This window comes from Hippocampus comes, unplaced genomic scaffold (genome assembly GCF_001891065.2).
Source record: "Hippocampus comes isolate QL1 unplaced genomic scaffold, H_comes_QL1_v1.1 scaffold246, whole genome shotgun sequence".
In the NCBI taxonomy this organism is placed as follows: domain Eukaryota; kingdom Metazoa; phylum Chordata; class Actinopteri; order Syngnathiformes; family Syngnathidae; genus Hippocampus; species Hippocampus comes.
In genome coordinates, this window is record NW_017806220.1 from 422170 (window position 1) to 447455 (window position 25286).

The window sequence follows — 25286 nt, forward strand, 5'->3', positions numbered from 1 at the left end:
TAACAAAAAACTCAAAAAGGGTTTCGTCTGGTTTTGTAAAAACAACAAGACTGTTTTATTATATGATCAACACATTTGACAGAATATTACCAAGCTAAGAAAATAGAATGGCCTTAAATGTCAAAACAGGCAAAACAAAAATGTTTTGATTACCTTAATTATATTAGTCACATGATTGGCATCCGCCCTCTGCTTAAACTTTCTGGTCTTATTTTTTGAGCAAATGTCAAAACTATAATGTGTCTTTACTGTTGTCTTTGTTTGTTTTTTATTTTAGTCTAGTTTTAGTAACAACAAAAAGACTGTTTTATGATAGTCATACTCTTTTCACAAATGCATTTTTCTTCATCACATTTGACAGAATATTACCAAGTTAAGAAAATAGAACGGCCTTAAATGTCAAAACAGGCAAAACAAAAATGTTTTGATTACCTTAATTATATTAGTCACATGATTGGCATCCGCCCTCTGCATAAACTTTCTGGTCTTATTTTTTGAGCAAATGTCAAAACTATAATGTGTCTTTACTGTTGTCTTTGTTTGTTTTTTGTGTGCCCCCACCCCAAAAACAATTATTGTAAGCATGCTGCTAATATTACAGACACGAAATGTGCTGTTTTGTGAGACCAAATTGGGAACTGCAAAGGTCTGCCTAGCTAAAAATCCATGCATGTTCTCCTTAATACAATAACACACAGGTAAGCTAATGAATTGACATTAGCACAACAAAGCTAACTTCAGCCTGAAGCTAGCTAGCTAAAATCACATTTGCGCCATGAGTTATGGGGGAAACTTTATGCTTACTATGATTTTTATCACAAGCCAATTTTCTATTAAGATTTAATGTATAAGATATGGAAGTCGCTGATGGTGTAGTGGTACACTTGACTGACTTGTGTGCGGGCGGCGTGGGATCACTTCCTACTCGGTCCCAGCTTCAGACCAAAGCTGGGATAGGCTCCAGCAACTCCCCGCGACCCTGTACAGGATAAGCAGTGTTGAAAATGGATTGGTGGATGAAGTATAAGCTATGTTAAGAGGCGTTGTCTTCCAGTGAACACTGGTGTGGTGAGCATACATTTTGCGTGTCGGACAGATCACCCCTAACATATTCGTCTGCATCTCGTCATTAGCCTAAAGCTAGCTAGCTAAAATCACATTTGCGCCATGCATTATGGGGGAAACTTTATGATTTTTATCACAAGCCAATTTTCGATTAAGATTTTATGTATAAGATATAGAAGTCGCTGATGGTGTAGTGGTACACTCGACTGACTTGTGTGCGGGCGGCGTGGGATCAGTTCCTACTCGGTGACATTGTAAATGTGGGTGTGAATGGTTGTTTGTCTCTATATGTGCTCTGCGATGGACTGCCGACCAGTTCAGGGTGTAGTCAGCCTATCCGCCCGAAGCTGGGATAGGCTCCAGCAACTGCCCGCGACCCCGTACAGGATAAGCAGTGTTGAAAATGGATTGGTGGATGAGGTATAAGCTATGTTCAAAGGAGTTGTCTTCCAGTGAACACTGGTGTGGTGAGCATACATTTTGCGTGTCGGACAGATCACCCCTAACATATTCGTCTGCATCTCGTCATATATCAGTCATCAAAGTGCCATATTTAACAGTCACTGTCACGTCATGAAAAAGAAAAAGGGCTGTCATCACTGACAAAAACAACAGTGTTGACAAAACATATCCAAATCGTCCCAAAGTGATGTGAAGCTCGTAATGTAAGTCAAATAAATGTCTGTGGATTGTATTCTCCTATTTAGGAGAGCCAGGGTTACCCGGTCCCACAGGCCCACCTGGCCCTCCAGTTTCAGTGGAGTCGGCGGCCAGAGGAGACCCTGGAGTCCCTGGAGGCAGTGGCCTTCCCGGTTTCACCGGACCCAGAGGTATACATTGGGTTTATCCATCCACATGAGACAAGACAGGTACCAGGAGAAAAAAAAACTGTCTTTGTTTTCCACAAAGGTGACAAAGGTCTTCCAGGCCCGCCTGGTCGTCAGGGTCTGCCTGGACTTCCAGGTTTTGCTGAACAGAGCAAAGGGCTGCCGGGACAGCCTGGTTTCCCCGGGCAGCCGGGATTTCCGGGCGGCCCTGGCCCGAAAGGTGAAGGCGGAATCCTGGGATTCCCTGGCATGTCTGGACCAAGGGTAAGGAAAGACTCACAAATAAACATAGACATCTCACAAAAAGTTCGGGATATCGGACTTAAGGTTGGAATGTTGTGAGTTTTTTGTTCAACATGCTGTTTCATCCTGCCGAATATCTCAAACTTTTTATGAGTGGTAGGGATGGGCGAGTAGTGTTGGAGTTATTGGGCTATAGTCAAGTCCACTTTTATCAAGTCCAAGTCAAGTTTGAGTCTCAAAGGTCTGAGTCCAAGTCCAGTCTGAATCACAAAGGTCCGAGTCCACAAGCTTCAAGTCGTTTTTCTTGACAGGGAGATGACGGCTTCCCCGGGATCCCTGGCAATCCTGGACAGCCTGGTCGTCCTGGTACCAAGGGTGAGTTCAATTTCCTATCACGCACAAAAACTTTGGATACGTTCTTTTAAAATCGATTGATATGTCTTCCTCAGGTCAGCCTGGAGAGTCTTACGGCTATCCTGGCGGTCCTGGCTTTAAAGGCCAGCCTGGAGATTCAGGATTTCCAGGTAAAAATAGAGGGAAAGGTGCGGCCCACAACCCTTCAATCCCCTTGCCGTGATTGATCTAAAACTGCGCTCCTAAAGGTGGGCGTGGCAACAACGGCGCTCCTGGTGATGATGGCTTCCCAGGAAGTCCAGGATTCCCTGGTGTCAAGGGAGCGCCTGGCGAAGCTGGAGGGCCTGGACTAATGGGTGGGTGTGGCAACGGCTGCCATGTTTGAATTCTTCAATAGAGAGTTTGGCGTATATGTGTGCATTGACCAACATATTTATGCACTCGTGTTGGCAGGCTCACCTGGTTACCCAGGTCCAAAAGGTCTGTCTGGCTTCCCCGGAAGAAGGGGGTCAGATGGAATCCCTGGTTTGCCCGGAGGCCCTGGAGGTCCCGGATCGAAAGGTCAGAAAACAACTTTGTTTTGTTTTTTTCTGAGTGAGAAATGAAGGCTAGACAGACACAATCTTGGCATTTTACAGGTCTTGCCGGAGCTCCTGGTTTGGATGGACTTAATGGCCTCCGTGGGCCGAAAGGCCTTCCTGGGACACCTGGTAATTACATTTTTCAATGGCACGAGAAAGATCAATTCATCAATACGAAGCTAAAGGAGGGTTTTTTTCCTGTTTATTTGTACATTCTGATTTGATTGATTTGATTTGACTTTTTATTAGGTTATTCTGCAATTACTTATTTTTTTATAATTTTTTTTTTTGTTTGTTTTTTACAGGGGCGAGTGCCGGAACTCGACAGGGTGCCCCTGGTATTCCGGGATTGAAGGGCGAGAGAGGCCTCTCCTACGCAGGAGCACCAGGTTTCCCGGGGGCAAAGGGAGAGAGAGGAGCACCAGGTGAGGCAAGATCAACGAAAGACAGATAATGGGAAATATTTTAGGGACAGGCAGACAAACAGACAGACGGATTGCATAAAGATAGTCTTTAACATAGTGGGCTTGTGTGCGTGCATGGTCAGGTGGTCCTGGACTCCCAGGATTTCCAGGTCGACCCGGACTCCCCGGTGGTTCAATCGGCTCAGACATCCCTGGGCCAGTGGGAGATCCCGGCCTCCCTGGCCTGGATGGAGAGTTTGGTAGGTACAGACCTTTCCTTGCATGTCCGATCCTCTTGGCTTTTTCCTATTTCACCTTCATCTCGCCTCCTCTTCAGGTTTGACTGGTCCTCCGGGCCTTCCTGGGCCACCCGGTCCAGGCACGGACCAGGGAGAAAGAGGTGATCCTGGGCTTCCGGGTTTCCCTGGAAACCCTGGTCGAAAAGGAGAGCCAGGGATCCCTGGAAGCCCCGGACTCTCCAGCAGTCCTGGCTTCAAAGGTAGACCCCAGCATCTTTGAGATCTTCATCTGTTTCATTCCTATTTTTTGTTTGTTAGTTTGTTTGTTTCACTGAGAATACATTTAAACCATTAATTCTAATTTCTAGGACTACAAGGTGACTCTGGATTCAGTGGTGCTCCGGGCCTTAAAGGTTTTTCAGGAGACCCTGGCTATTACGGAGGCAAAGGAGCCAAGGGTTTCCGAGGTAGGGGAACTTGAAAATTGACAAATGTGGAGCTAGCAAGGATGCGACTTTAGCCATGAAAATCCCCCCCCCCTTAAAAATGGTTTCTTCTTGCTTGCCCACCTGCCCAGGCCCTGCAGGTCCTAAGGGTCGCCCCGGTATCACACTACCCGGCACAGTTCCACGCTTTGAGCGAACCTTTGGAGATGGCGGTCCTCCGGGTGACCCTGGACCCCGTGGTTTCCCTGGAACCCCCGGTCAGCCTGGAACGCCTGGACGCCCAGGTGAATATTTACAAAATGAGACGATGGTGTATTTGCCATATGCAGTGCTACCTTTACTTTAGAGTGCCCCAACGAACACCTTTTCTGAGCTTCCACTGTTTGCTTGGTCAATTATTTTGAAGTCAAGGCACGCCCATTTCCTTTTCACCTCAGGGGCAAAGGGACGTCCCGGTTCTGTCGGAAAACTGGGCCGCACGGGTTCTGTTGGTCAGCCTGGACCAATCGGTGACCCCGGTCCTCCCGGTTTCCCCGGAGCCACTGGAGAACAAGGTCTACCATTGTGATTTTCCTCCCTTTTGTGCAAGAGATACATGAAATAATCTCTTTGCGTGTCAATTCTCAGGCCTTCCCGGTGGCATTGGTCGGCCCGGTAATTCCGGCTCGGTGGGGCGCAGCATCAGTATCGGCTACACTTTGGTGAAGCACAGCCAGAGCGCGCAGGTTCCCATGTGTCCTCAGGGCATGGCCAAACTGTGGGATGGCTACAGTTTGCTTTACGTGGAAGGCCAAGAGAAGGCGCACAACCAGGACCTCGGTATGAAAACGCGCACGATGAGGTGAAGCTCGCTGGGAACGACGCGTCTCGTCATTGTTTCTCCAGGTCAGCCGGGGTCCTGCCTCCCCAGATTCAGCACCATCCCCTTCCTCTACTGTTCACCCAACGAAGTGTGCTACTACGCCAGCCGCAACGACAAATCTTACTGGCTCTCCACCACCGCGCCCATTCCCATGATGCCCGTGGCCCACAGTCAGATTCGGCCCTACATCAGCAGGTTTCGACTGCTTTTCCAGCTCTGCGTGTGTACAACTAGCCACTCCTTCTGCTTTACATTTGAAACTTATTTTTTGGGGGGGCTTCCAGGTGTTCAGTGTGCGAGGCGCCTTCTCAAGCTGTGGCGGTCCACAGTCAGGACTTGACCATCCCCAACTGCCCCCCGGGCTGGAGGAGTCTCTGGATAGGCTACTCCTTCCTCATGGTAAATTGTAGATTTTTTTTTTTTTGTCTGTTATCATCTTTCTCCATTATCCATAAAATTAAACAGCTCCCAAATTATTTCAGCAAAAATCAATATTTATGCAGTGATGACTCCCCCGGAACTTATGCTAACAACCCGGGCTAAATTTAGCTCCTCCCAGACATGCAAAGATCTTGAACATGTTCCTCCAACGACCAAGTTTCCCTTTCGGTGCCATCTTGTGTCATCTTAGATGAGTTTTTTCAGCGGCGCAAGAAAAAATGCAAATACGGTAAAGACTCTCCGGAGCTTCCGCTAACGACCCGAGCTAAATTTAGTTCCTCCCAGACACACAAAGATTTTACCAACGAACTTTTCTTTATTGAATTGATTGAATACAACTTTGTCATCTGCAAAGATTCGTAGGATACCAACAATTTTTTTTTTTTTTTTTCAGCACACAGCAGCCGGAGCCGAAGGCGGCGGCCAATCCCTGGTGTCCCCCGGCTCCTGCCTGGAGGATTTCCGTGCGACGCCGTTCATCGAGTGCAACGGCGCCAAGGGGTCGTGCCATTACTTCGCCAACAAGTACAGCTTCTGGCTGACCACGGTGGATCCCAACCGCGAGTTTGTCTACTCGCCAGAGCAGGAGACCTTGAAGGGAGGCCAAGAGCGCTCCAAAGTCAGCCGCTGCCAAGTGTGCAGCAAGGTCTTGTAGGCAACAAGGCAGGGGGGGTGGGGTAGCAAAGGAAGATCAATTGATGGATGGATGAGGTGATGGGAAAAGAAATCTATAAAAGCAAGAACAAGTGACTGAAAATGAGCCTCCTCTGCTTGCCAATAGTTTTTTCTTGTCATCCCCTTTCAGAATGATTGGCTGATCGCGGAACGAGGGTTGGGGGGGGGTGAGTGTGAGGGATGAAATGATGAGAGGCGGGCTCTGCTCTCCTCTGGATTATCACTGACAATGGTGCTATGTGTTTGGTGTTGTCTATGTCTTTGCTCCCGTGAGCATCGTTTTGAGGGCGGAAATCATTCTCGGCTACCTCAGAGCGTGCCGACCCTTACGCAAAGCTCGGCGCCGCGTGCGCTGCGCTGCCTCGGCATCACTTGTTGGATGCCGATTGCTTCCTAAAATATTAATTTGCGTCTGAGCTGATTTAACTGTAGCTCATGTGGAAAAAAAAACAACAACAAAAAAGATATTTGTGGTAATATAAACATCGGAAAAGTTCAACCGTTTCTAAAAGCTTTTCTTTTTTTCTTTTTTTTTACAACTGGCTAACATTCACGTGTACCATATGCATGCTTTCATCAGACGCGAAAACGATTAATCCTGAATTTTCACGCGAATGTGGTGACAGTATTATTTTGCAGAAGTGTGCCCCTAATTGTTTTCTGCCGGGCTGCCACCTGCAGTTTTTTAGACAACAAATGTCACGACACAGCTTCTTGTTACGTTTACAACACTTCGGTTTTAAATTTAGACCGTTTTTTTTCGTCGGCACGTCTGTTGTTTTTGTTCTTCACCCCGGTGCTACTCGGTGCTGCAGAAATCAAAGCGGTACTTTTCCACAAATTCTCTCGCACAGCTAACCACCACCACTTCTGGATGACTTGAATGAGGCCACGTTTCATATATTTTGCACTGACAATGTTTTGGAATAAATATGGCAGACCAAACCACTTCCCGACTTTAAAAAAACTCCTTTTGCTTTCACTTTCTCGTGCTTCCTGAGTAATCCAACACAACATACACGTGTCTGATAGAATGTTAATTATTGCTGTACATAGTTTTTACTGAATTCCCCTGCATTTCCCCCGCTCACAAATGCTTTTACAGTAGTGCTTTTTTTCTTTCTAGATATTTCAGCAAGTGTCTTTGGATGGGATAAGAGTTTGTGCTTTTGAACGTACATTCTTATGGATGGACTGCTGAATTCTCAAATCGACAAAATATAAGTCCGAATTTAAAAAAAAAAAAAGATCCCTCGATGGTGAAAACTTTGGGACTTGGCAACCACTATGACCCCATGTCTACGGCGCTGTCTTTTTGGAATCTAAAATGTAATGATGTCACCTGAATCATGATACTATCCCTTGTTTTTATTTACTGGAATAGGAGGGAAGGACAACGTGTACATGAAAATGCGAGGGAGGAAAAGTGTGCTATATGGAAAACAAACTGTGTATTCACTCTGATGATCGATTGAATATGTTATGCCACCGGTGTCAGCAGTGATGGGAAAATAAATGTGGTTTTCCTCAAAGAGGACCTGAACCAAAGAAAATCAAATGAGATGTGCTGTCTACTTTCCTCTGCTGACGTCACCACATTTTGTACGTTATCAATACACAGAACTATTCAGCGTTTGTTGTTCCAACACAACTTCGTCAGATACATCGATCGTAAATTGTCTTTTGTCTCTTAAGAGTTAGAAATATATTTTATTTACTATCTTTATTCCTCCATGTCAGCAAGGTACAGTAGGCGGATGCTGATATATTTTTGTGTTAGTGCAAACTGGACCCTTATCATCCGATCGGTCTCACTTTCACAAAAAGTATTTTTAAAAAATAAATAAATAAATAAAATAAGCAGCTCAACTTTAACCTACGATGGTGCGTGTCTACGTCACCGGAAGTTGTTTGCAGTCATCAGTCTGGAATTGCAGCTTGCGATCAGAGCTGTTGCGCTATATCTTTTATTATTATTATTTTCATTCGAAGTTTGTTTCATGTGCAATTCACCAAGGGCACGGGCAAAGAATGAGAATTTGGAGTGCCAAGAGGAGCATTTTAAAACGGTGTGCGTGAGCTACGACAGTGAACAGGCTGCAAAAGTGCGTCACATGTCTCCGCCTCTCTACTGAGGTAGGCGGTGATTTGGTTTTCACATACACACAAACTTTGGTGTCGATTTTTCCGTTTCGTTCATCTTAGGAAACCGTAATGGTTTTTGCTCATCAGGGCATGCGTGTGTAAGTGCGTGCGTATGCACGCGTGTGCGGTAAGGGGTCGATTGCGGGAGGTTGGTTGATCGAAAAGTCGATCTTTGGTCAAAAAAATTTGATCACTCCTGCTCGAAATCCTTTTTCCCCCGCAACAACAACAGCGCAAAAGCGCCACCACCTGTGGGTGGTGGCAAAAAAATTCCCGCTCAAGCCTAAACCCGCCCTTCAGTTTATGGTGGCGGCTGTCGCCACCTTGTGGCCAGAAATTGATTTGTCTAAGAAACGAAACAATCCTGACGATTCTAAATTTTTTTTTTCAAGCCTTATGTTTTTTTTTAAATAATGTTTAAATCTTCTTACTTTACCTGGTCTTTTTTAGTTAAGCCCTTCAAAACGACAAATTAGCCTTACGATCTCTCTTTGTTTTGTTTTAGTTCCATGTTCAAAAGAAACAGGACCCCCAAAGAAAAAGGATTGTGTTTCGTCATAAGATTCTCTGTACCCACTCGTTGTTCCTTTAGTCATCTACTTCTCTTTTACATTTTATGTTGTCTATTTTCAGGTGTGTGCTCCATAGTTAAAGTTTCATTTATTGATTGATTGACGTTTTTTTGGATGAATATTGTTTATTGTCAGTGCACCCTGATAGTGACACGTATACAATACAAAACGCATGCAGTGGGAGCGTATGACTCCTGATTAGGCAATTGAACAAATACTGTACACCCATGAGGAGCTGACAAGGTATTCATGTAAACATATTCACTCCTCATATTTATTAAAAAAAACAAAATAACTTTCATACCCAGACCTTTCCCTTCCCTCCGCCGGCCACCCCGTCCTGACCCCCGCAGCAACTCCCCAGCCCGCGGTGTTGAGTGGCCGGCAGGTTCTTGTACACAGCCCGGCTGTACGGGATGAAGCACAGGCCCAGCTGGAGATGTCTGGCCAGGCGGCAGTAGGCAGCCAACGCCAGCACCAGCAGAGGAGTCACCAGAAGGAAGCCCACCACCAGCAGAGCCACGCAGCCCCCGTCCGTCAGCAGGTCGGAGCAGTAGGGGTGAGTCCCGTTGGGGAGCACCTTACAGAGTGGAGACGGCATCCATGAGTCACAGCACTGACGAGTGGGACATGAGGCCGTGAACTATGAAAATAGAAACTGGAAGAAAACCGAAAGTTTTGCTCACTCAAGCCAAAGGTCAACGGCGGTGAGGGTAAACGAAAGGGGGAGTTGGAGAGGAGACGGCAGGACTGAGTCAACCTTATCTCCTTGTGACGTGACAGAGGAGGAGAATGCCGGGAGTCGAGGTGAGGCATCAATCAGCTCTGGGGCAGGGGGGCTGAATCGGTGATTACAACGCTTCTCACAGCGGGAGAGTCAAAACACGCGAGGCGGTCAGATGCGGGGGTTCTGAGGAATGTCCGGAGGTCATATCAAGAAACTTACATGTCAAGAAACGCTGCTTGAGTGTGCTATTGGTCTTGTTGGTGCTCAACCAACTGAGAAAAAAAAAAAGTATTTCAAGGGCGGAGAGGAACAAGGGGAACGTCACCACTAGGTACCCTGATGATAACCTCTACCCAAACTTTTTTTCTATCTTGCCAATCCGCCATTAATCCCCCACTAAGCTGCTGTCACATGAAGTCTCATTATGAGAGGATAGAGGAACGTAGAAGAAAAGTCCGCTCGTTAAAGGCCATTGTATTCGAAGTCACTGAACCGTGATCACTTGTTGGACCCGTCTTGACTAATGCTTACTGGCCTCTTGGTCTGTTCTTGAGAATCCTTTCGAGATTGTGTTATGCATGTGATGAGAAAATTCCACTCATCGTCAGCGACCGGGCACATCCTGTCTCTGAAAAATACTTCAAGACCCTGTGAATGAATTCAGATATGCGCTGAAAACATGCGAGAATTACACGCTAGTTGTGTAAGGTGACATTTTCAGTTTTCCAGATTTTTTTCTTTGGGGGGGGGGCAGGTTAATGCATGTCACGGAGGGAAGGCGAAGGAATGGGGTAAAACAAAAAAAGGGTAAAAGTCTGACATGACAGTCAACCTGTGGACAGGGGCTTCACGCTGGCATAGGCTCAGTAGAGTGCCTCGTTGTCGCGGCGCAGAAAATTCACGGCTCGAAACCAAAATTTTATACACTTTTTAAAGTCATTTAAATTTGACTTGGTTCTAAACAACACTTTTCTCTGCGGTGCATGTCAAATGTACATTTTTTTGGGGGGGGGAGTTGTTGTTTTACATGTACTTTAATCCATAGTCTGGAGGTGACTCTACCCTCCCACTTACCGTGGAGTGGCAGAGGAAACCGAAGACCACCATGACGATGGCCGGCGTCAAGATGCTACCAAACACCAGCCCCGCCAGGCAGGCGTTGACGGCAGCGATGACCAAGTTCTGAGCCGTCACCAGCACAGAGCAGGCCCAACAGTCTAGGGACCCCCGCAGCTCCAGCTGGGCTTCGCCGCCCGCCCCGCCCTCGGCTGCCGAGTAAGGCGGGGGCACCACCACGCGGGAGGGTGTCTCCCCTCCTCCTCCCACCGTGGGACTGGAGGCGAGTGATTGGTGGTTGCTGTGAGGGTGATGGTGAGGCGGCAGCTCTTCAGAAAGGTCCAGGACCTGATGGTGTGCCCCCTTTTCCAGAGTGCCAGTTATACTCATGGTGCACTGTGAGAAAGAAACATCAACAACAAGGGGATAAGGGAAAAAAGTCAGCGGTTGATTTTTTTTTGGGGGGGGGGTGGTTCACTTGTAGGTTCGTTGCCAAGCATGACGTCTATGGTGTGATGATTATCACGCTGCAGCTCATTGTTGTGTAAGCTAGCGAAGCTCAAAGTGTGTTCGTGCACATGGATGTTTTGAGATACCAATACGACAGATGGGCTATTTCTTCAATAAAAGACGAAAAAGTTAGTTAAGGTGGGCCTCCACCTTTTTATTCACGACAGATCATGTATCTCGTTTCAACGGTCTATGCTAGCTACGTAAAGAGACAATGAAGTGCTCTTTCACTGGATTATCATTGGACAAAGTACGGCACGGGGGACAAATCCGGCCCACCCACAGTCTCTGACCGGCCCTCACAGTGACCACATGTAGTCGAAATCAGACGTAAAAAAAAATATGCGTCACTTTCATTTCAAAGTTATGCTTTTTAAGCGCACACGTTTGCACGCTAGTACGAGCAGTCTCTGACCGGCCCTCATAGTGACCATGTAGTTAAAGTCAGACGTGAAAAAAAATACGCGTCGCTTTCATTTCAAAATTGTGCTTTTTAAGCGCACACGTTTGCACGCTAGTACGAGCAAGACTTCTATCTGAAGTGTTGCCAACTTAGCAACTTTTTCGCTATATTTAGTGACTTTTCCAATCTCTCTGTCAACTGTTTGTTTTTCTTAAAAAAAATAGAGAGACTAGCATAATTTACAAGTGGTTCTAATGCGAGCAACATCCTTATTAGCTGCACGGTGGAGGGAAGAGGGCCAAGATTTGCCCTTTACTGTTTCATTGCTCATATGTATCGGTTGTGTTCTCTGGATCATTGTCCATCGCAGCTAATATTATTATTACCTCCTACTTATCAACATATTTGGGAGTCCTGACTAGGAAAAGCTGATGTGAGTTGATAATTGATGCGCGATATTGTTGTCATTTTGTGTACATGTATTATTTTAATGACCGCTTCTCATTTTGTCGATATCGACACACGTAGTAATTTATATTAGCAAGACACGATGCCTTTTGTAACGACACTCAAAATAATATCGACGAAGATGAGGTTAAGCGTGTTTGGCAAGCATTCCAGTTTTTAATGTGGCTCCTGTATTGGTCATCAAGATATTTTGCTGATGTAAAATATGCCCCGCGGTGTGATAAGTTTGGGGAAACGCCGACATGCAAAAGGTAAATCATGGTCGTGTGGTGGACTCCACTCACATTTGTTGTTGTCGCTACGTGTGAGGCGCCCGATAGACCTCTTGCTGCTCCTCCAGGTTGTTGCTGCTTTTCCCGCTCGGGAGTTCACCTGAGTTTCTTGGTGGGGAAAAATCCTTTGCTCAAGAATTTCCCGCCGTGCTCGATGTTCCTCTGCAGTTTTTCTCTCAGCCGCAGCCGTTCTTTGTCTTGACTCATCTAATTGAGTCCACAGTGCTGTCTGGACCGGTCCTCCCTCCACTTTCTCCCCACCCACAAGGCTTATCAGCCCCCCACCCGGCCCAACCCAGCCCTCCTTCCCCATGCAACTCCCCTCAGCACATGCATTCCTCCTCTCCTATCCAGGGCATGTGTTGCACCCCCTTTCACCCCGCGCCTGTGTTTTCATGGGGGGATGGGTGTGCGAGCGTCTCCGAAGAATGTCTCTGCTCTTGAATGGCGCTTGAGGCCAGCAATGTGTGGGAGACGTCGATCCAGATATCGATAATGTCGATATCGGCGTCATGAGGTCGATAGTTTCAAGTTTAGCGGTACACTTGCGAAAAAGTACGATGAAGGGAGACGATCGATGTCCTATTTGGTTTGCAGGTTTCTAAGGTGCATTACGACAATACTGGAAAAAAAAAACAACAAGAGTATTTGTCCAAAGTCATCATGTAGTCGTATGGTAAGAAACAAGCTTCATATTTTTGAGACAATGCAAACTATATTTTGGATGAAAAAAGTTTGTTTTACTTTCAGCTGTTTTTTTACACTCAACTACATGTTCGAATGGAAAAAATATCTCTGCTTATGAAATCCCATGTGCGGGTTTCCCATGTCAAAACAACGAGGCACTCTAAAAATGCCAGCCAACCCAAAGTCATGGTGCGCATGCTTCCTCACAAATCAGCGCTTTGTATCCCCCCCCCCCCGACTCCTTGTGCTCTCACTTTTCTCGCTGTGGCGTACAAACACCTGTGGCGGACAATGAGGCACTCTAAAGCGGTCACGCCGGCGGACTATGCGAAGATGAGATGCATTTTCAAGGTGTTGGGATAGCGACCTTGCTAGGTGCATGGTGCAAATTGCATGTTGCAACCTGCAGTTGTACCTAATCAAATGGCCATGAGTTAATTGGTTCATCTGCATTTTTTTTTTTTAAATCACATGACCCCCAAAGCGTGTCAATGACAGGAAGTTCCCGTCCGTTCCCGTCCTGTGACCCGTTGCCACTTGTGCAACGTCCTTCCTCGAGTCGACACGAAAAAACTCCATCCTGCTTTTGTCGTGTTTATGAGAGAATTACCAGCCAGGGTATACAATTTGTCTCGGTTTTATTAATAGTCAGAATAATGTCACACAAGTTCACAAAGTGTTTTAAGACAAGTCTGGCTCAGTTTGGTGCATGTGTGTGTGTGTGTGTGTGTGTATGTGTGTGTGTGTGTACGAACTTTCTACACAGTGCATTTATAAATAGATGAGCACAAAGAAGGAAAATGGTCATATTGCAACAGGAAAAATAGAATTCTGATGAAAACAAACAGACAATTTTTAGCACCATCTATCCCATCGTCATCCTCAGATTATAGAATAAAATCAATGAAATTCCATCTAAAAGCCCCTCCCCCCCACCCTGCCCCCCAAAAAAAGGATAATCATACAAATTCTACGTGAGCAGTGCGTCTTTAGTCTACAGGAAAATGTGGCGTTAGATCTTTTCATATACATCAGAGGTGGGGGGGGGACCAAAACTATCATCAAAGGACAGCATGAAAATGAGGGGAAAGCCCTGTTTTGTTTTTTTGAAGAAAAAGGGGTGGCAAATGTTGTTGTCCAATAAATAGAGGGAATGTTTTTTTTTTAAATTAAATGTACAATTTCCCCTCTCCAAGAGGACGCAGACATACTGGAACAAAACAAGCAGGCGAGCACCAACCAAATGACGACAAAACAACTTTGAATATTCATCGTTTCCATGTCAAATCAATTATATATCAAAAAAAAAATTTAAAAAAACACACGCAAAGATAAAATGAACCCCGGCCCTAAAAACAAAAAAAAAAAATCTGAAAACCCGTATGTCTTGAAGCATTCCAAACAATTGTACATTTCAAAATTCTTAATGCTTTCGCAAAAAAACAAAACAAAAAACCCTCCATATTCTCTCTTATTAGTATTTTTTCCATTTCCTCTTTTCTAAATACAAGTGACAAGGCCAATGTGGTATATATATCTAGGCGAATCTAGTTTAAGAAAACCAATAAATTATTATTTTTTTTAAATTTCAAAACCAAACAGCATATACAAATGTATTCAGTATTCAAGACAACAAAGAGAAAAAAAAAACGAGTCATTTCACAAAGCACCATCCGAGAGGCATAAACTGCTGCGTCTTGATCTGTAAACAGTAAAAGGGAGTCAACAAACCCAGTCAACTACCTTCAAGAATCAACGTTGAAAGTGTTTTTTTTTTCTTTTCTTTTCTTTTGTCCTGACTCGCAGGAGTTTTGGTTGTGGCTGGCGACACGCAGGAAGGGAGTCCTGTCACCGTGACGAGGAGGAGGACGAGGAAGAGGAGGTGGAAGAGGAGGAGGAGGAGGAGGAGGAGGAGGCCTGGAAGAGAGGAAAGATGAGTCGTGGTAAGAGAAAGCACAAGCGACAAAACGTGGCGGGCGGGGGGTTCGGCGTACCAGGCTGAAGGAATCGTACGTGCCGGTGAGCTCCTCCATGGAGTATTGCTCCAGCACCACCACGTTGTTCAGGTTGGGGGTGCGCTCGCGGGCGCAGTCTTCGCAGTGGACCACGTACGTCTTCCTGCTGCTGCTCTCGCTCGTCACAAACAGCAAATTGAACACCTCCAGCTGCAGCGAAAAAAGACACGGCGCCATTATGGGATGTCTGGTCTGGAACGTTAAGCCCCTCCCCCCTCCCTCCGTTGTCGAGGGGGGGCGGGGCGCTACTGTACCACCCGTCCACCCATGGAGTGTAGGCTACTGAACTTAGGACGGCAGCAGGTGGAGCTCATCATTGCTATTCATTATTGTGCTTGTAGTTTGCTGGGATGGCCTCTAGAGGGAGCAAGGATCCCATCAAGGCTACTTACGTCACACTCGTTGCAGTAGTAGGCAGGCTCGTCCTTGACTCGGCCCTGGTAGGAGATCTTCTTGCCCTGAGCCACCAGCTGGTCACGCAGGATCTGGATGCGCTTCATGGACTGCAGCAGGCAGTGCCTGCAAAGCAACGCGGCGAGAAAAATTTAAAAATAAATCACCATGTACAGCCCGTCCACACTTCTTCAAATTAAGCCATTCAACGCATCTTACTCAGAACATTACATGACTTGGCTCCCCTGACCCAAAACTGTTCAGGATATCATATGGCTCCAAAAACGATAAAAATCCCAAATTGTCAAACCCACTTGACCCAAATTGTATAAATTGATCTAGTAAATGCCGAGGTGGTAGGCGAGATTAAATTAGCTAATGACAAACTCTGAAAGCAATCCTCACTTGATCATCTTGTAGGTGTCTGGGTCCGTGATCTTGAGCGTGCGGGCCACGTTCCACGACACGTGAATCATGGGGACGATGGACTTGACCTTCTTCACTTCGTTCCACTCAAACCTTTCCAGGGCCAGCTGGTACTGGTAAGCTGCGGGGAGCACACACGGCTGCTCTGAGCACGCGTCGCTTCGTCTCCGAGAGGTCTCTCTCCGCGTTTCCATGCGCTCTTACCGTTCAGGGGTCCCACGTTCCAGGCGATGTTGTTGCACCAGCCCACGGCCTGAACCCAGTGAACGGTCCCGGCGTTGATCCACACCAGGTCTCCCGGTCTCTGGATGAAACGGTACACCGGGATGTTGGCGTTGTAGAGGTCCTCCAACACGGGCCACCAGGAGCCCGTCAGGTAGTCCACCCCGTGCCTATTCAACGCATCTTACTCAGAACATTACATGACTTTGCTCTGTTCATGTCTCCAAAAAAAAAAAAAAAAAAAAAATGAAACTATAAAACCCCCAAGTTGTCAAACCCAACTGACCCAAATTGTACAAATCATTCCAGTAAAATTAAATTAGCTAATGACAAACTCTGAAAGCAATTCTCACTTGATCATCTTGTAGGTGTCTGGGTCCGTGATCTTGAGCGTGCGGGCCACGTTCCACGACACGTGAATCATGGGGACGATGGACTTGACCTTCTTCACTTCGTTCCACTCAAACCTTTCCAGGGCCAGCTGGTACTGGTAAGCTGCGGGGAGCACACACGGCTGCTCTGAGCACGCGTCGCTTCGTCTCCGAGAGGTCTCTCTCCGCGTTTCCATGCGCTCTTACCGTTCAGGGGTCCCACGTTCCAGGCGATGTTGTTGCACCAGCCCACGGCCTGAACCCAGTGAACGGTCCCGGCGTTGATCCACACCAGGTCTCCCGGTCTCTGGATGAAACGGTACACCGGGATGTTGGCGTTGTAGAGGTCCTCCAACACGGGCCACCAGGAGCCCGTCAGGTAGTCCACCCCGTGCCTGCGGCAAACGCAATCAACGCCATGACTCGGCGCTCTGAATCCGGGTGTGGCAAATCGGTGGGAAACTCGAAACGTTCAAATGTTGCGCAAATGTAACAGTTGGGGGGTCATATTGTGTGTTGATTCGTCATGCCCGGAGAGGGCCCAAGCATGATATTAACAAAAAAAAAAACGGTTGCAATATTATGAGGGAAAGGGTTATTAGCATGTTTAGAGAATAAAGAAATTTTGTGAAATATTGGCGAGGTGGGGAGTCATTTGATGAGGTGCCATATTATGAAAGGAAAAAAATGAACTCCAAAAGGGAAAACAAACTTGGGCAGCACGCTCGTTGACAGGTTGCGGGTTCCAATTTTTACAAAACGGTTTAATTCACAAGAAGAAAATTGTTTGTTTGTCGATAAGGGCAAAAGAAATAAATGTGACTTGACTCAATCGAAAATAAGCAGAAAGACATCCGAATATCACGACGAAAGAAATTATCGTTTCAAGAGTGGAGAAAACAAAGCAACACAAATTTGGAACGACACAAACGACACCTGGCAACGGAATGACTTTTTTCGATTCTCATCCCAACCCCGGCAAGACCCGAACGGAAATCCGTTCTTCAAATGGGCGCCATCCGGCTCGGCTACTCACTTCTCACAGAAGTCGTTGATGGCCTGCCAGTAGTTCTCGTGCACAGAGAACCACTCGCAGTCTCCGGGGCCGATGTTGATGTTCACCGAGCAGAAGTTGTTGTTCTCCTGATGGCCTGTGGCAAGCACGACGACGTACTTGGTCAGTTACGCGCCGCTGCCTTTCCGGGTTAAATGTGGATCGGTCGCAAAGGGCTTACTTACCCGGCGTCCGGCTCCCCGGCACCTTCATGTAGAGCTGGACGGTGTTCATCCCCAGGATGGTGTGTCCCACGTGGCTCAGCATGTTCCCACTGGATGCCACACGCATGAACGCAGGCAGCTTTTGGAGCTCTTGCAGTTGCGGTTTCCACCTGAAGGACAACAAAGTTGTTGTCGTCACTGTCGGCGTTGGGGCGGAGGTGTTCCGGCAGCTCGGCCGAGACTGAGCGGCAACGGCGCTTACCTCTTGGGGTCCGACAGGTCGATATTGGTGCCAAATTTAATGATCTTCCCCGCTGGCTTCTGATCGCCACTGTGGGGAATTGACACCATTGAGTGTTGGGTGGGCAGTGCAAAAAAAAAACAAACTGATGTGTTGTTTTTGTTTTTTGAACTCAATTGAGTGGTGCCTCTACTTCCGAAATTACTTGGTTCTGGAAGAAATTTCTGAACTTGAAAATTTTGTAAGTAGAGACGCCTTTTGCATGTAAATGCCCTAATCCGTTCCAAGCCGTCCCAAAATTTAGACATAAATGTTTTTCATAAAAATGCATCAAAATATGTAACAAATACATGTTACATTTCGATGATTGTACAATAAATGAGAGTTGTGCATAATGTAAAAATCCAAGAAGTCCCTCTTAACCAATGGGATGGCAGGATGATGCTCGGTAATAGCCAATGGCAGAGCAGCTATAAGTATGTTGCGTTCAGGAAACTCAGAGCTGCGAGTTGCAGGCCATACTGTATTTTTACCTTTCGTATCTCGAAATTTCTTTCGAACCAAGAGGCAATATTTTCCTGTTGAGGCGTTTCGTAACTTGAACATTTCGTATGAAGATACGTTTGTAAGCAGAGGTCCCACTGTACTGCAATTGCGATTTATATGCAAATTTTTTTTCAAGATCCTCTTCCCACATATTTTTTTCCCACACATTCGCCTGCATCACAATAAACAATCTCAGATTTCTACCACATGAATGTTTTGTTCCATTAGGTGACGCTCAAGCTAAAATAAAGGCAAATGAACAATGAATTCAAATTCAACCGTTTAATTATCCTCTTCAATTAGAGTTGTTAAGTTATTCAATGGGCTCGCTTCAACTTCACACCATTCGGCCAAACAAGTGTGGCGTAAACATCAACCAGTAAACAGATTACAACAAGAATGCAAACAAATCTGCGGTTTTGTCACTTCACCTTCTCACAATGACATATAAATACGTGGACCGCGCTCCTTAAGTAACCAACTTATCGAGACACCGCGTGAATAAATGACCTTACCTGCCACTTTCTTTTGCGTTGTTGTCCTTGGTTGGGGTTTCCGCGTTGCTGGGCGGCTTCTTGTCATCTTCTTCTTCGTCGTCATTGTCGTCCTCATCCTCCTCCTCCTCATCGCTGCCTTTCTCCTCCTATCACACGGCACGGTCGCATTGCGTTCACAGCTTCCTCGCGGCGTCGGCCGCGGCTGAAGTGCTGCGGCCCTCACCTGCAGGCTCTCCTGGAAGCTGGACGCCTGGTACTGGGCGTACTTGGCGATGGTGGTGTGGGAACGGCTGCTTTCACAAGGCCACGTCTGACCCGTCCCGCTGGGGTCCCAGTTCTCGTCTGCCGGCTGCTGGACCTGAGTCCTCACCTCTACCGCCTGCTCCGCGTTGGCCTCCACCAGAGACTTGGTGGAAAACAGGCCCAAGTCTGACAAACGGAAAGGGGGCGCAGGGGGGGAATGTTAGACGCGTGTCATTGTTGGAGGGAAAAACATCCCAGGCGCGAGTACGAACTTACTGATCCGCAGAGATCCAGCCAGTCCTCGGATGACCGTGACGGGATTCTTTGGGTCTGTGCAGAACTGCAGCAGCACTGGAGAGAAGGCGTCCCTCTTGCTCTCCAACTGCACAAACAAAAGAAAAAGAATGAATCATGACACCTTTTTTTTTTTTTGTTTGTTTTCAATTTCATTCGAGTGGCGGCGTCGCTGAAGCTGGCTTGCATGTCAAATTTTGTCTCGCAACCCAAAGCGTAAAGGTCGATCAAGCCACAGCTGGGACGTCAAAAATTGCCGAATGGCATTCAGTAAACCACTTGAGTGACGTCGCTAGTCCATTGTCTTACGTAAATGCTGGGCGTGGGAGGGTTGAGTTTCTCCCTCGGAATTGGCTCCTCCGACGTCATGGTTGGCTTGACAGAGAAGGCCGGCAGCAAGAAGGACTCCCTGAACTTCCCTTTCACTCTGGCCCCCCTGGGACAAAATAGATTGGCGGTTTATTGAGCGAGCGTTGGGGAAATGTTCACATGAAAGGCCCGTCGGACGGGTCCCATGCGACGCACTCACTTGCAAGATCGGATTATTTCCGCAGCCGTGTTCTTGATGCTGATCTCTCCCAGGGGGATCCTCTTGTCCTCCACCTCGGAGGCGATGAAGGTCTCTCGGTCGCCGCTCTCCACTTTGATCAGTCGGATTTTCAGCTCCTTGGGGGGCCCGTCCGACAGCGCCTTCAGCTTCAGCAAGTCCAGCGACGAGCCCGAATCGCCGCTTTTCTTCGACCTCCACTCCGCGTGCTCGCCCTCGCCGGCGGAGGCGGCGCCGGACGCGTCCTTGCGTTTCTTTTTCTCGGAGTCATGATGACCGCGGCTCTTTCCCTCCTTGCTCTGGAGGTTGAGGTCGCACAGGATCCGTCGGTCCTTCTTGTCCTTGTGGCTTTTGCCCTCCTTGTGCCGCCTGTGGCTGCCGCCGGAAGATGACGAAGAAGACGAGGAGAAGATGGTCTCCTCCCTCTTGTCTCGGTGCTTCTTCCTCTCTCTTGCGTCTTCCTGCTTGTGGCCGTGAGCGTGCTTCCTCTTCTTGTCTTTCTCCCGCTCTCTGTCCTTGTGTCGCTCCTTGTCGCGGTGCTCCTTCACTCTGTCCGGCTTGTGCCCGTCCTCGGCTTTGGCGTGGCGCACGGGTTTGTCCGGTTCGCCGCAGAGAGCGAGCTGGCGGCCGTCGGTCAGCTCTGCCAGGGATGACTCGGAGATGGTCGTCAAACGTTGCTCCTCCTTGATGGCGTGGTAAAGCGTCACAGTGGGCGCCGTCTCCTTTCGGACCGTCCTCCCGACTGCGATGCTGTCGTCGGCGGGATCCACTTTCAACTTCTCGCTTTCAAGCGGAGGGGGCGGGGGGGAGGACTTTGAGGGAGGTACCGCTGGACTGAAAGGAGCGTTGGCGGAATCAGACGTGGGCGAGCCGCCGTGCTGTTGCCGGCAAATATCGGGTCCCAGCGAGAGCGACGAGGAATATTTGACGCCGAGCAGCGCCGACGGCGGGGGTCTCCCGAAAGGTCCGCCTCGGTACGCGTACTTCTGGCTCTCCATGCCCGTGGCCCGAGACTTGAACGTGCTGTTGACGTCCGTTTGGTGGAGGTGGGGTCTTTGAGGCGGCGGGGAACATGACGGGGTCTCGGAATCCTCATCCTCCTCATCCTCCTCCGCCTCGCTTTTCGCCTGCTCAGGAAGACCGTAAAGTTTGGCCAGGTCGCTGTGGCGGTAGGTGCTGTTTCCCGCACCCGCGTTTTGGGGAAAGCTTCCAAGGTAATCTTCCTCCTCTTCCTCTTCCTCCACCTCGTCGGGAAGAGAAGAAGTGCGGCTGCAAGGGGAAGCCAGCGAGCCTTGGCGGCTGAGCACGGGCGGGCTCGCGTGGGGGTCGGCCCCAAAGTCTTCCTGATGCTTGAGCGCCGGCAGCAGGTCGGGGGCGCAAAGGTAATTCTTGACGGGAGGGACGCTGGGCGCAAACGATTCCAGGAGACCCTCGCTGTACATCTCCTCCTCCTTTTTGATGGATTCATCCAGCATGGCCATGATGTTGGCGAGGCCGTCGGGGAGCAGCGTGGACAACTCCGAAGGCTCCTCCTCGAAGGGAGAGCTGTCCGAGCGCAGGGCGGGCGCGGGCAGAGGGGGGGCCGGCGGGTTCTCTCTGGGAAACGCCTGATAGAGCTTGGGGGGCTCTCGGAGCGCGGGCAGAGAGCCGGCCGGAGAGTCTTTGGACTGTTTGGGCGCAGCCTGCATGGCGGGGGGCTTGCCGGAGTAGAGCGGCTGGTGCTGCTGGTTCATCCCTGAGGTATTGTGTGTCGGAGGGGGGCTCCCCCACATCTCCCGCTGCCTCTGCTTCTCGCGGGCGTAGTCCGTCTGCGGCGTGAGCGGAGGCGGTCGCAACCTTTCCAGGGGGGCACCGTTGACAGCCCCCTGGACCGAAGCGCCGCCGCGGCTCAGCCACGGGTAGGGAGGCGAGGCCCGCAAGGAGGCGGGGGCCGCAGGAGCGGCGGGGGGTGCGGGTGCCGGAGAGGGCCGTGCGGCTGGGGCCGCGTTGCCGCACAGAAGTCTTTCCAGACTCTCCATGGCGGTCTGCTCTTGAGCCTTTTTCCGCATGCGTTCCTCCTCCCTCCTCTTCTTCTCCTCCTCTTCCTTCCTTTCTCTCAGCATCCTCTGGCGCTCCTCCTCTTCTCGCCTCCTTTTCTCCTCCGCTTGCCTTTCCCACTCTCTCCTCTTGCGCTCTCGCTCTTGCTTCTCCCATTCCCTCTTCTTCCTTTCCTCCTCCTGCCGCATCTCCACTTCCCTCCTCTTCCTCTCTTGCTCCTGCATCTCCCACTCTCTCCTCCGCCGACGCTCCTCCTCCTCCCTTTGCTCCATCTCTCTCTTCTTCCTCTCCTCCTCCCTCTTTTGCTCCTCCCTCCTCTTCCTCTCCTCCTCGTGCTTTTGCTTCATCTCCGACTCTCTCTTGCGCCGCTCTTCGTCCTCTCTGTCCTTCCTCCTCCTCTCCTCGGCTTGCATGTGGCCCTCGAGCTCCGCATCGAGCTTGTCCAGCGCCTCCACGATGGACTGAGGGGCCGAAGCGGGAACTGGGTGAATCTGCCGCTGACAGTACGCCTGCGTCGGCACCTGCCGGTGGCTGGAAGATTGGAAGTACACGGGAGGAGAACTGGGAGCGGGCTTTGACACTCTGCTCATAATGACGCTGTCCCCCGTCCTGGGGAGCCCTGAGGAGAACAAAGACGACGACGTAGAACACGCGGGAACCTGCGCCACTTGAGCCTGAGGATAGAAGGAGGTCTTCGCCTTGTCGGCCTTGAGGGGTCCGTTTTCTTGAGGTCTTCCTCGTACCTCGTGGCGAGACTGGCTGGCATTCGGCTGAGGGCCGGGGGGGCATCTGTGGGGACCTCCGGTGGAGCTTTGGGGCGCCGGCTCACTCCGCTGGTTCCTATTGGTGCCGTTCACCTGGCAACCGCCATCTGAGCCATGGCGGTTGCCATAGCCACTGACGGAGCAGGAGGAACGGTTCGGGGTGATGACAGGGGTGCGAGTAGAGATGACGGGGGGCGGGCTGATGTGGGGTTGATGCTGACTGTCTGGACCCTGATTGTGGCTCTGCTGGTGATGAGGTATCAGTTCTGGAGGTCTGGAGAAGCCGGAATCCTGAGGCACGACATGAACATTATTATCAGCAATCATCACATGTAAACACTTGGGCTCTGGTTTATGAAATCGCACGTTCACCCCTCGAACAATTGAAAAGAAGGTTTGACGCTTTTCGCAGCGCTGATGATTTTCACCATGAAATATTTGGGAAAGTATCGCAAGTTTGAAGTGATGGGATGGGAAGCCAAACAATGACGTTCCGAGTGCACCGAATTGACCCCGACGCATGCAAATGCAGAGTTGAAAAGAAGTGACGCATAAGTGACGTTGCATGACTCCTTCTTGTGACTCCTAAATTGCAGTGCTGGAGAGACGATACGTTCTGAAGATTTTTGTTTCTGGAATTTCAAAAATGTTTACATGAGTCAAAAATGTTTGTTCCTCCCGTCGCCAATAAGCAGAGTCATGCTAAATTCAACTATTTGAATTTACTCCTCCCAGAACAAGTCAAATTAACTTTTTCGCCGTATAGCTCAAGCCAACCTTCCGGTGTTACTCAAGTCTACAACTCACCAGGGGGTGGTTGCTGGGCCTAGTCTGGTACCTCCACACGTCATAGGGCCCACTCTGCTGAGGTACTGAGGTGACACTGGTCGGAGGTGGTGGAGGCGCAGGGGGGCCACGCTGCCCTAGTCCTGGGTGAGGCTGAAAGTGGCTGTAAGGCACACTGCTGCTGCTGCTGCTGCTGCTGCTGGCTGGGGGTTTTGCTGGTGAAGACTGGACGTGCCGATGCTGATCTCTGTCCCCTCTGGCGGGGGCTGGCGCCGCAATGAGAGGGCCTCTATGGCTGTGGGGCTCCATGGCCTGGCAGGGAGGAGCTGGCCCCAGTTTGGAAAGGGGGCCGCGATAGGAAGAGTGGGGGGACTGCTGGTTGACAGCCTGAGGTTGAAAGCAGTCTCGCTGCAGAGGAGGCGCGCCGCCACCTGGGTTGTAGCTCGCAGGCGAGTTCAGGGGAGGCGACGCGGTGGAGGGAGAGGGCGTGGCCGGTGGTGTCTTTTGGGGGTAGCTGCCTAGTGCTTGTTTGTGGGCCTCCTGAAAGGTGAAAGAAAAATGCAAGATCAACGTTTGGTGTGATGTTCGGATCAACGAGAGCAGCAATAATCGCAAAAAATCTCACGGTTCGGCCTTGGAACTCCGGTGGTGACGGGTTCTTGCGATCACAACTCTGAGGCTGCCAGCTACTGCTGTCCTTCTGAAGGGGGTTCCAGAAGGCTGGCTTGGGGTGGTGGGGCTGAGATATCAAAGCCTGGCCCGGTCCAGGAAAGCGCTGCTGGCCAGGGTGCGAGACCTGCACGGGTAAAATGATGATAAGGTGAGTAAAAGAGCAAAGACTTTGGAAAGCATTCCAAAAAGGAAAAGCTCTTTTGCGTTACCTGATCGGAACTCTTTTTCCTCTTGTTTGGGCTGGGCCAATCCTCTGTGGACGAGCGGGTGGGCGCGTGCACAGAAAGCGACGGAGTGTGCTGGATGACAGAGTGTTCACCGAGCTGAGGGCGCGGTCTCTTCAGCTGACTACCGGGCATCTTGCCAATGTGTCCCCTCTGCTGCTAAGAGGGCATTTCGAGTCGCAGTGAGAGAGAGTGTGTGTCGCCGCACGAGTGACGATTGCGATTGCCGTCGCGTGCGCGGGCGCTGAAACGCGATCCCAGCCAATCACAGAGCGCTCACCTGATTCACCTGAGCCCACATGTCGTCTCCCAGCAGTGGTGGCCCCCGGGGGGCATGATGCTCCTGAGGACCCCCAAACTTAACAGACAGCAGAAGGAGAAAAAAAACATTCAACAACAGGTGCAAAAACTCGTGTCTGACTTCAACACGAGCAAATCAACTCACCTTTAGCGGTTGGTTCGGCCTACTGGCAGGGAGATGCGGGGGAGGGGGGGCCCCGCCGCTGCCCGCGTAGCCGCCATTATGGAGGCGGAGCGAGTGCTCGGGGAGAGTCACGCCTGGATGTCCTTGGGGAGGATGGTGGGATTCGTACAGCTGGCTGAGTTGCTCCCATGCCCGGTGAGGAGGGGGAGGATGAAGATGATGAAGAGGATGATGAGGAAGCGGCCTCAGCTGCTCCCTCGGCAGACTCGGCAACATTGGCTGTGGGAGATCCAGCTTCTCCCCTCCTCGTATGGGCCTGGAAAAGGACAGAAAAAAAAAAAAAAAGCAGTCAACTAAAGTTGCAGGTCACGTCCATTTTTGCCTTTGAC

The 25286-nt window shown here is 49.4% G+C and overlaps 3 protein-coding genes across 3 annotated transcripts in view; 1 reads left to right on the top strand and 2 right to left on the bottom strand.

Moving 5' to 3' along the window:
- Nucleotides 1-7695, top strand: part of col4a6 (collagen, type IV, alpha 6) — a 58845-nt gene extending 51150 nt beyond the window's left edge. The window contains exons 34-50 of the mRNA XM_019856092.1: nt 1773-1895; nt 1975-2156; nt 2447-2510; nt 2585-2659; nt 2738-2845; nt 2943-3050; nt 3128-3199; nt 3376-3495; nt 3618-3734; nt 3812-3973; nt 4082-4180; nt 4291-4443; nt 4597-4713; nt 4787-4978; nt 5045-5216; nt 5306-5420; nt 5857-7695. Of these exons, the coding sequence (XP_019711651.1) occupies nt 1773-1895; nt 1975-2156; nt 2447-2510; nt 2585-2659; nt 2738-2845; nt 2943-3050; nt 3128-3199; nt 3376-3495; nt 3618-3734; nt 3812-3973; nt 4082-4180; nt 4291-4443; nt 4597-4713; nt 4787-4978; nt 5045-5216; nt 5306-5420; nt 5857-6117 (2240 nt within the window). The 3' untranslated portion in view covers nt 6118-7695. The remainder of the gene's footprint in view (nt 1-1772; nt 1896-1974; nt 2157-2446; nt 2511-2584; nt 2660-2737; nt 2846-2942; nt 3051-3127; nt 3200-3375; nt 3496-3617; nt 3735-3811; nt 3974-4081; nt 4181-4290; nt 4444-4596; nt 4714-4786; nt 4979-5044; nt 5217-5305; nt 5421-5856) is intronic.
- Nucleotides 7696-8937: 1242 nt separating this feature from the next.
- LOC109507019 (transmembrane protein 88-like) lies at nt 8938-12534 on the bottom strand. Its single transcript, XM_019856134.1, has 3 exons — nt 12303-12534; nt 10656-11033; nt 8938-9434 (listed from the first exon to the last, which is right to left on the bottom strand). Exons 2-3 carry the CDS (start codon nt 11025-11027, stop codon nt 9153-9155), a joined length of 654 nt encoding a protein of 217 aa, XP_019711693.1. The 5' UTR covers nt 11028-11033; nt 12303-12534; the 3' UTR covers nt 8938-9152.
- Nucleotides 12535-13598: 1064 nt separating this feature from the next.
- LOC109507018 (lysine-specific demethylase 6B-like) lies at nt 13599-25216 on the bottom strand. The gene is made up of 18 exons (XM_019856133.1): nt 24919-25216; nt 24754-24831; nt 24459-24632; nt 24203-24373; nt 23599-24117; nt 19973-23082; nt 19753-19879; nt 19426-19531; nt 19130-19335; nt 18925-19052; nt 17885-17953; nt 17644-17792; nt 17441-17555; nt 16612-16799; nt 16387-16528; nt 15385-15511; nt 14972-15142; nt 13599-14894 (listed from the first exon to the last, which is right to left on the bottom strand). Exons 1-18 carry the CDS (start codon nt 25171-25173, stop codon nt 14826-14828), a joined length of 5904 nt encoding a protein of 1967 aa, XP_019711692.1. The 5' UTR covers nt 25174-25216; the 3' UTR covers nt 13599-14825.
- Between the last annotated feature and the right edge of the window lie 70 nt (nt 25217-25286).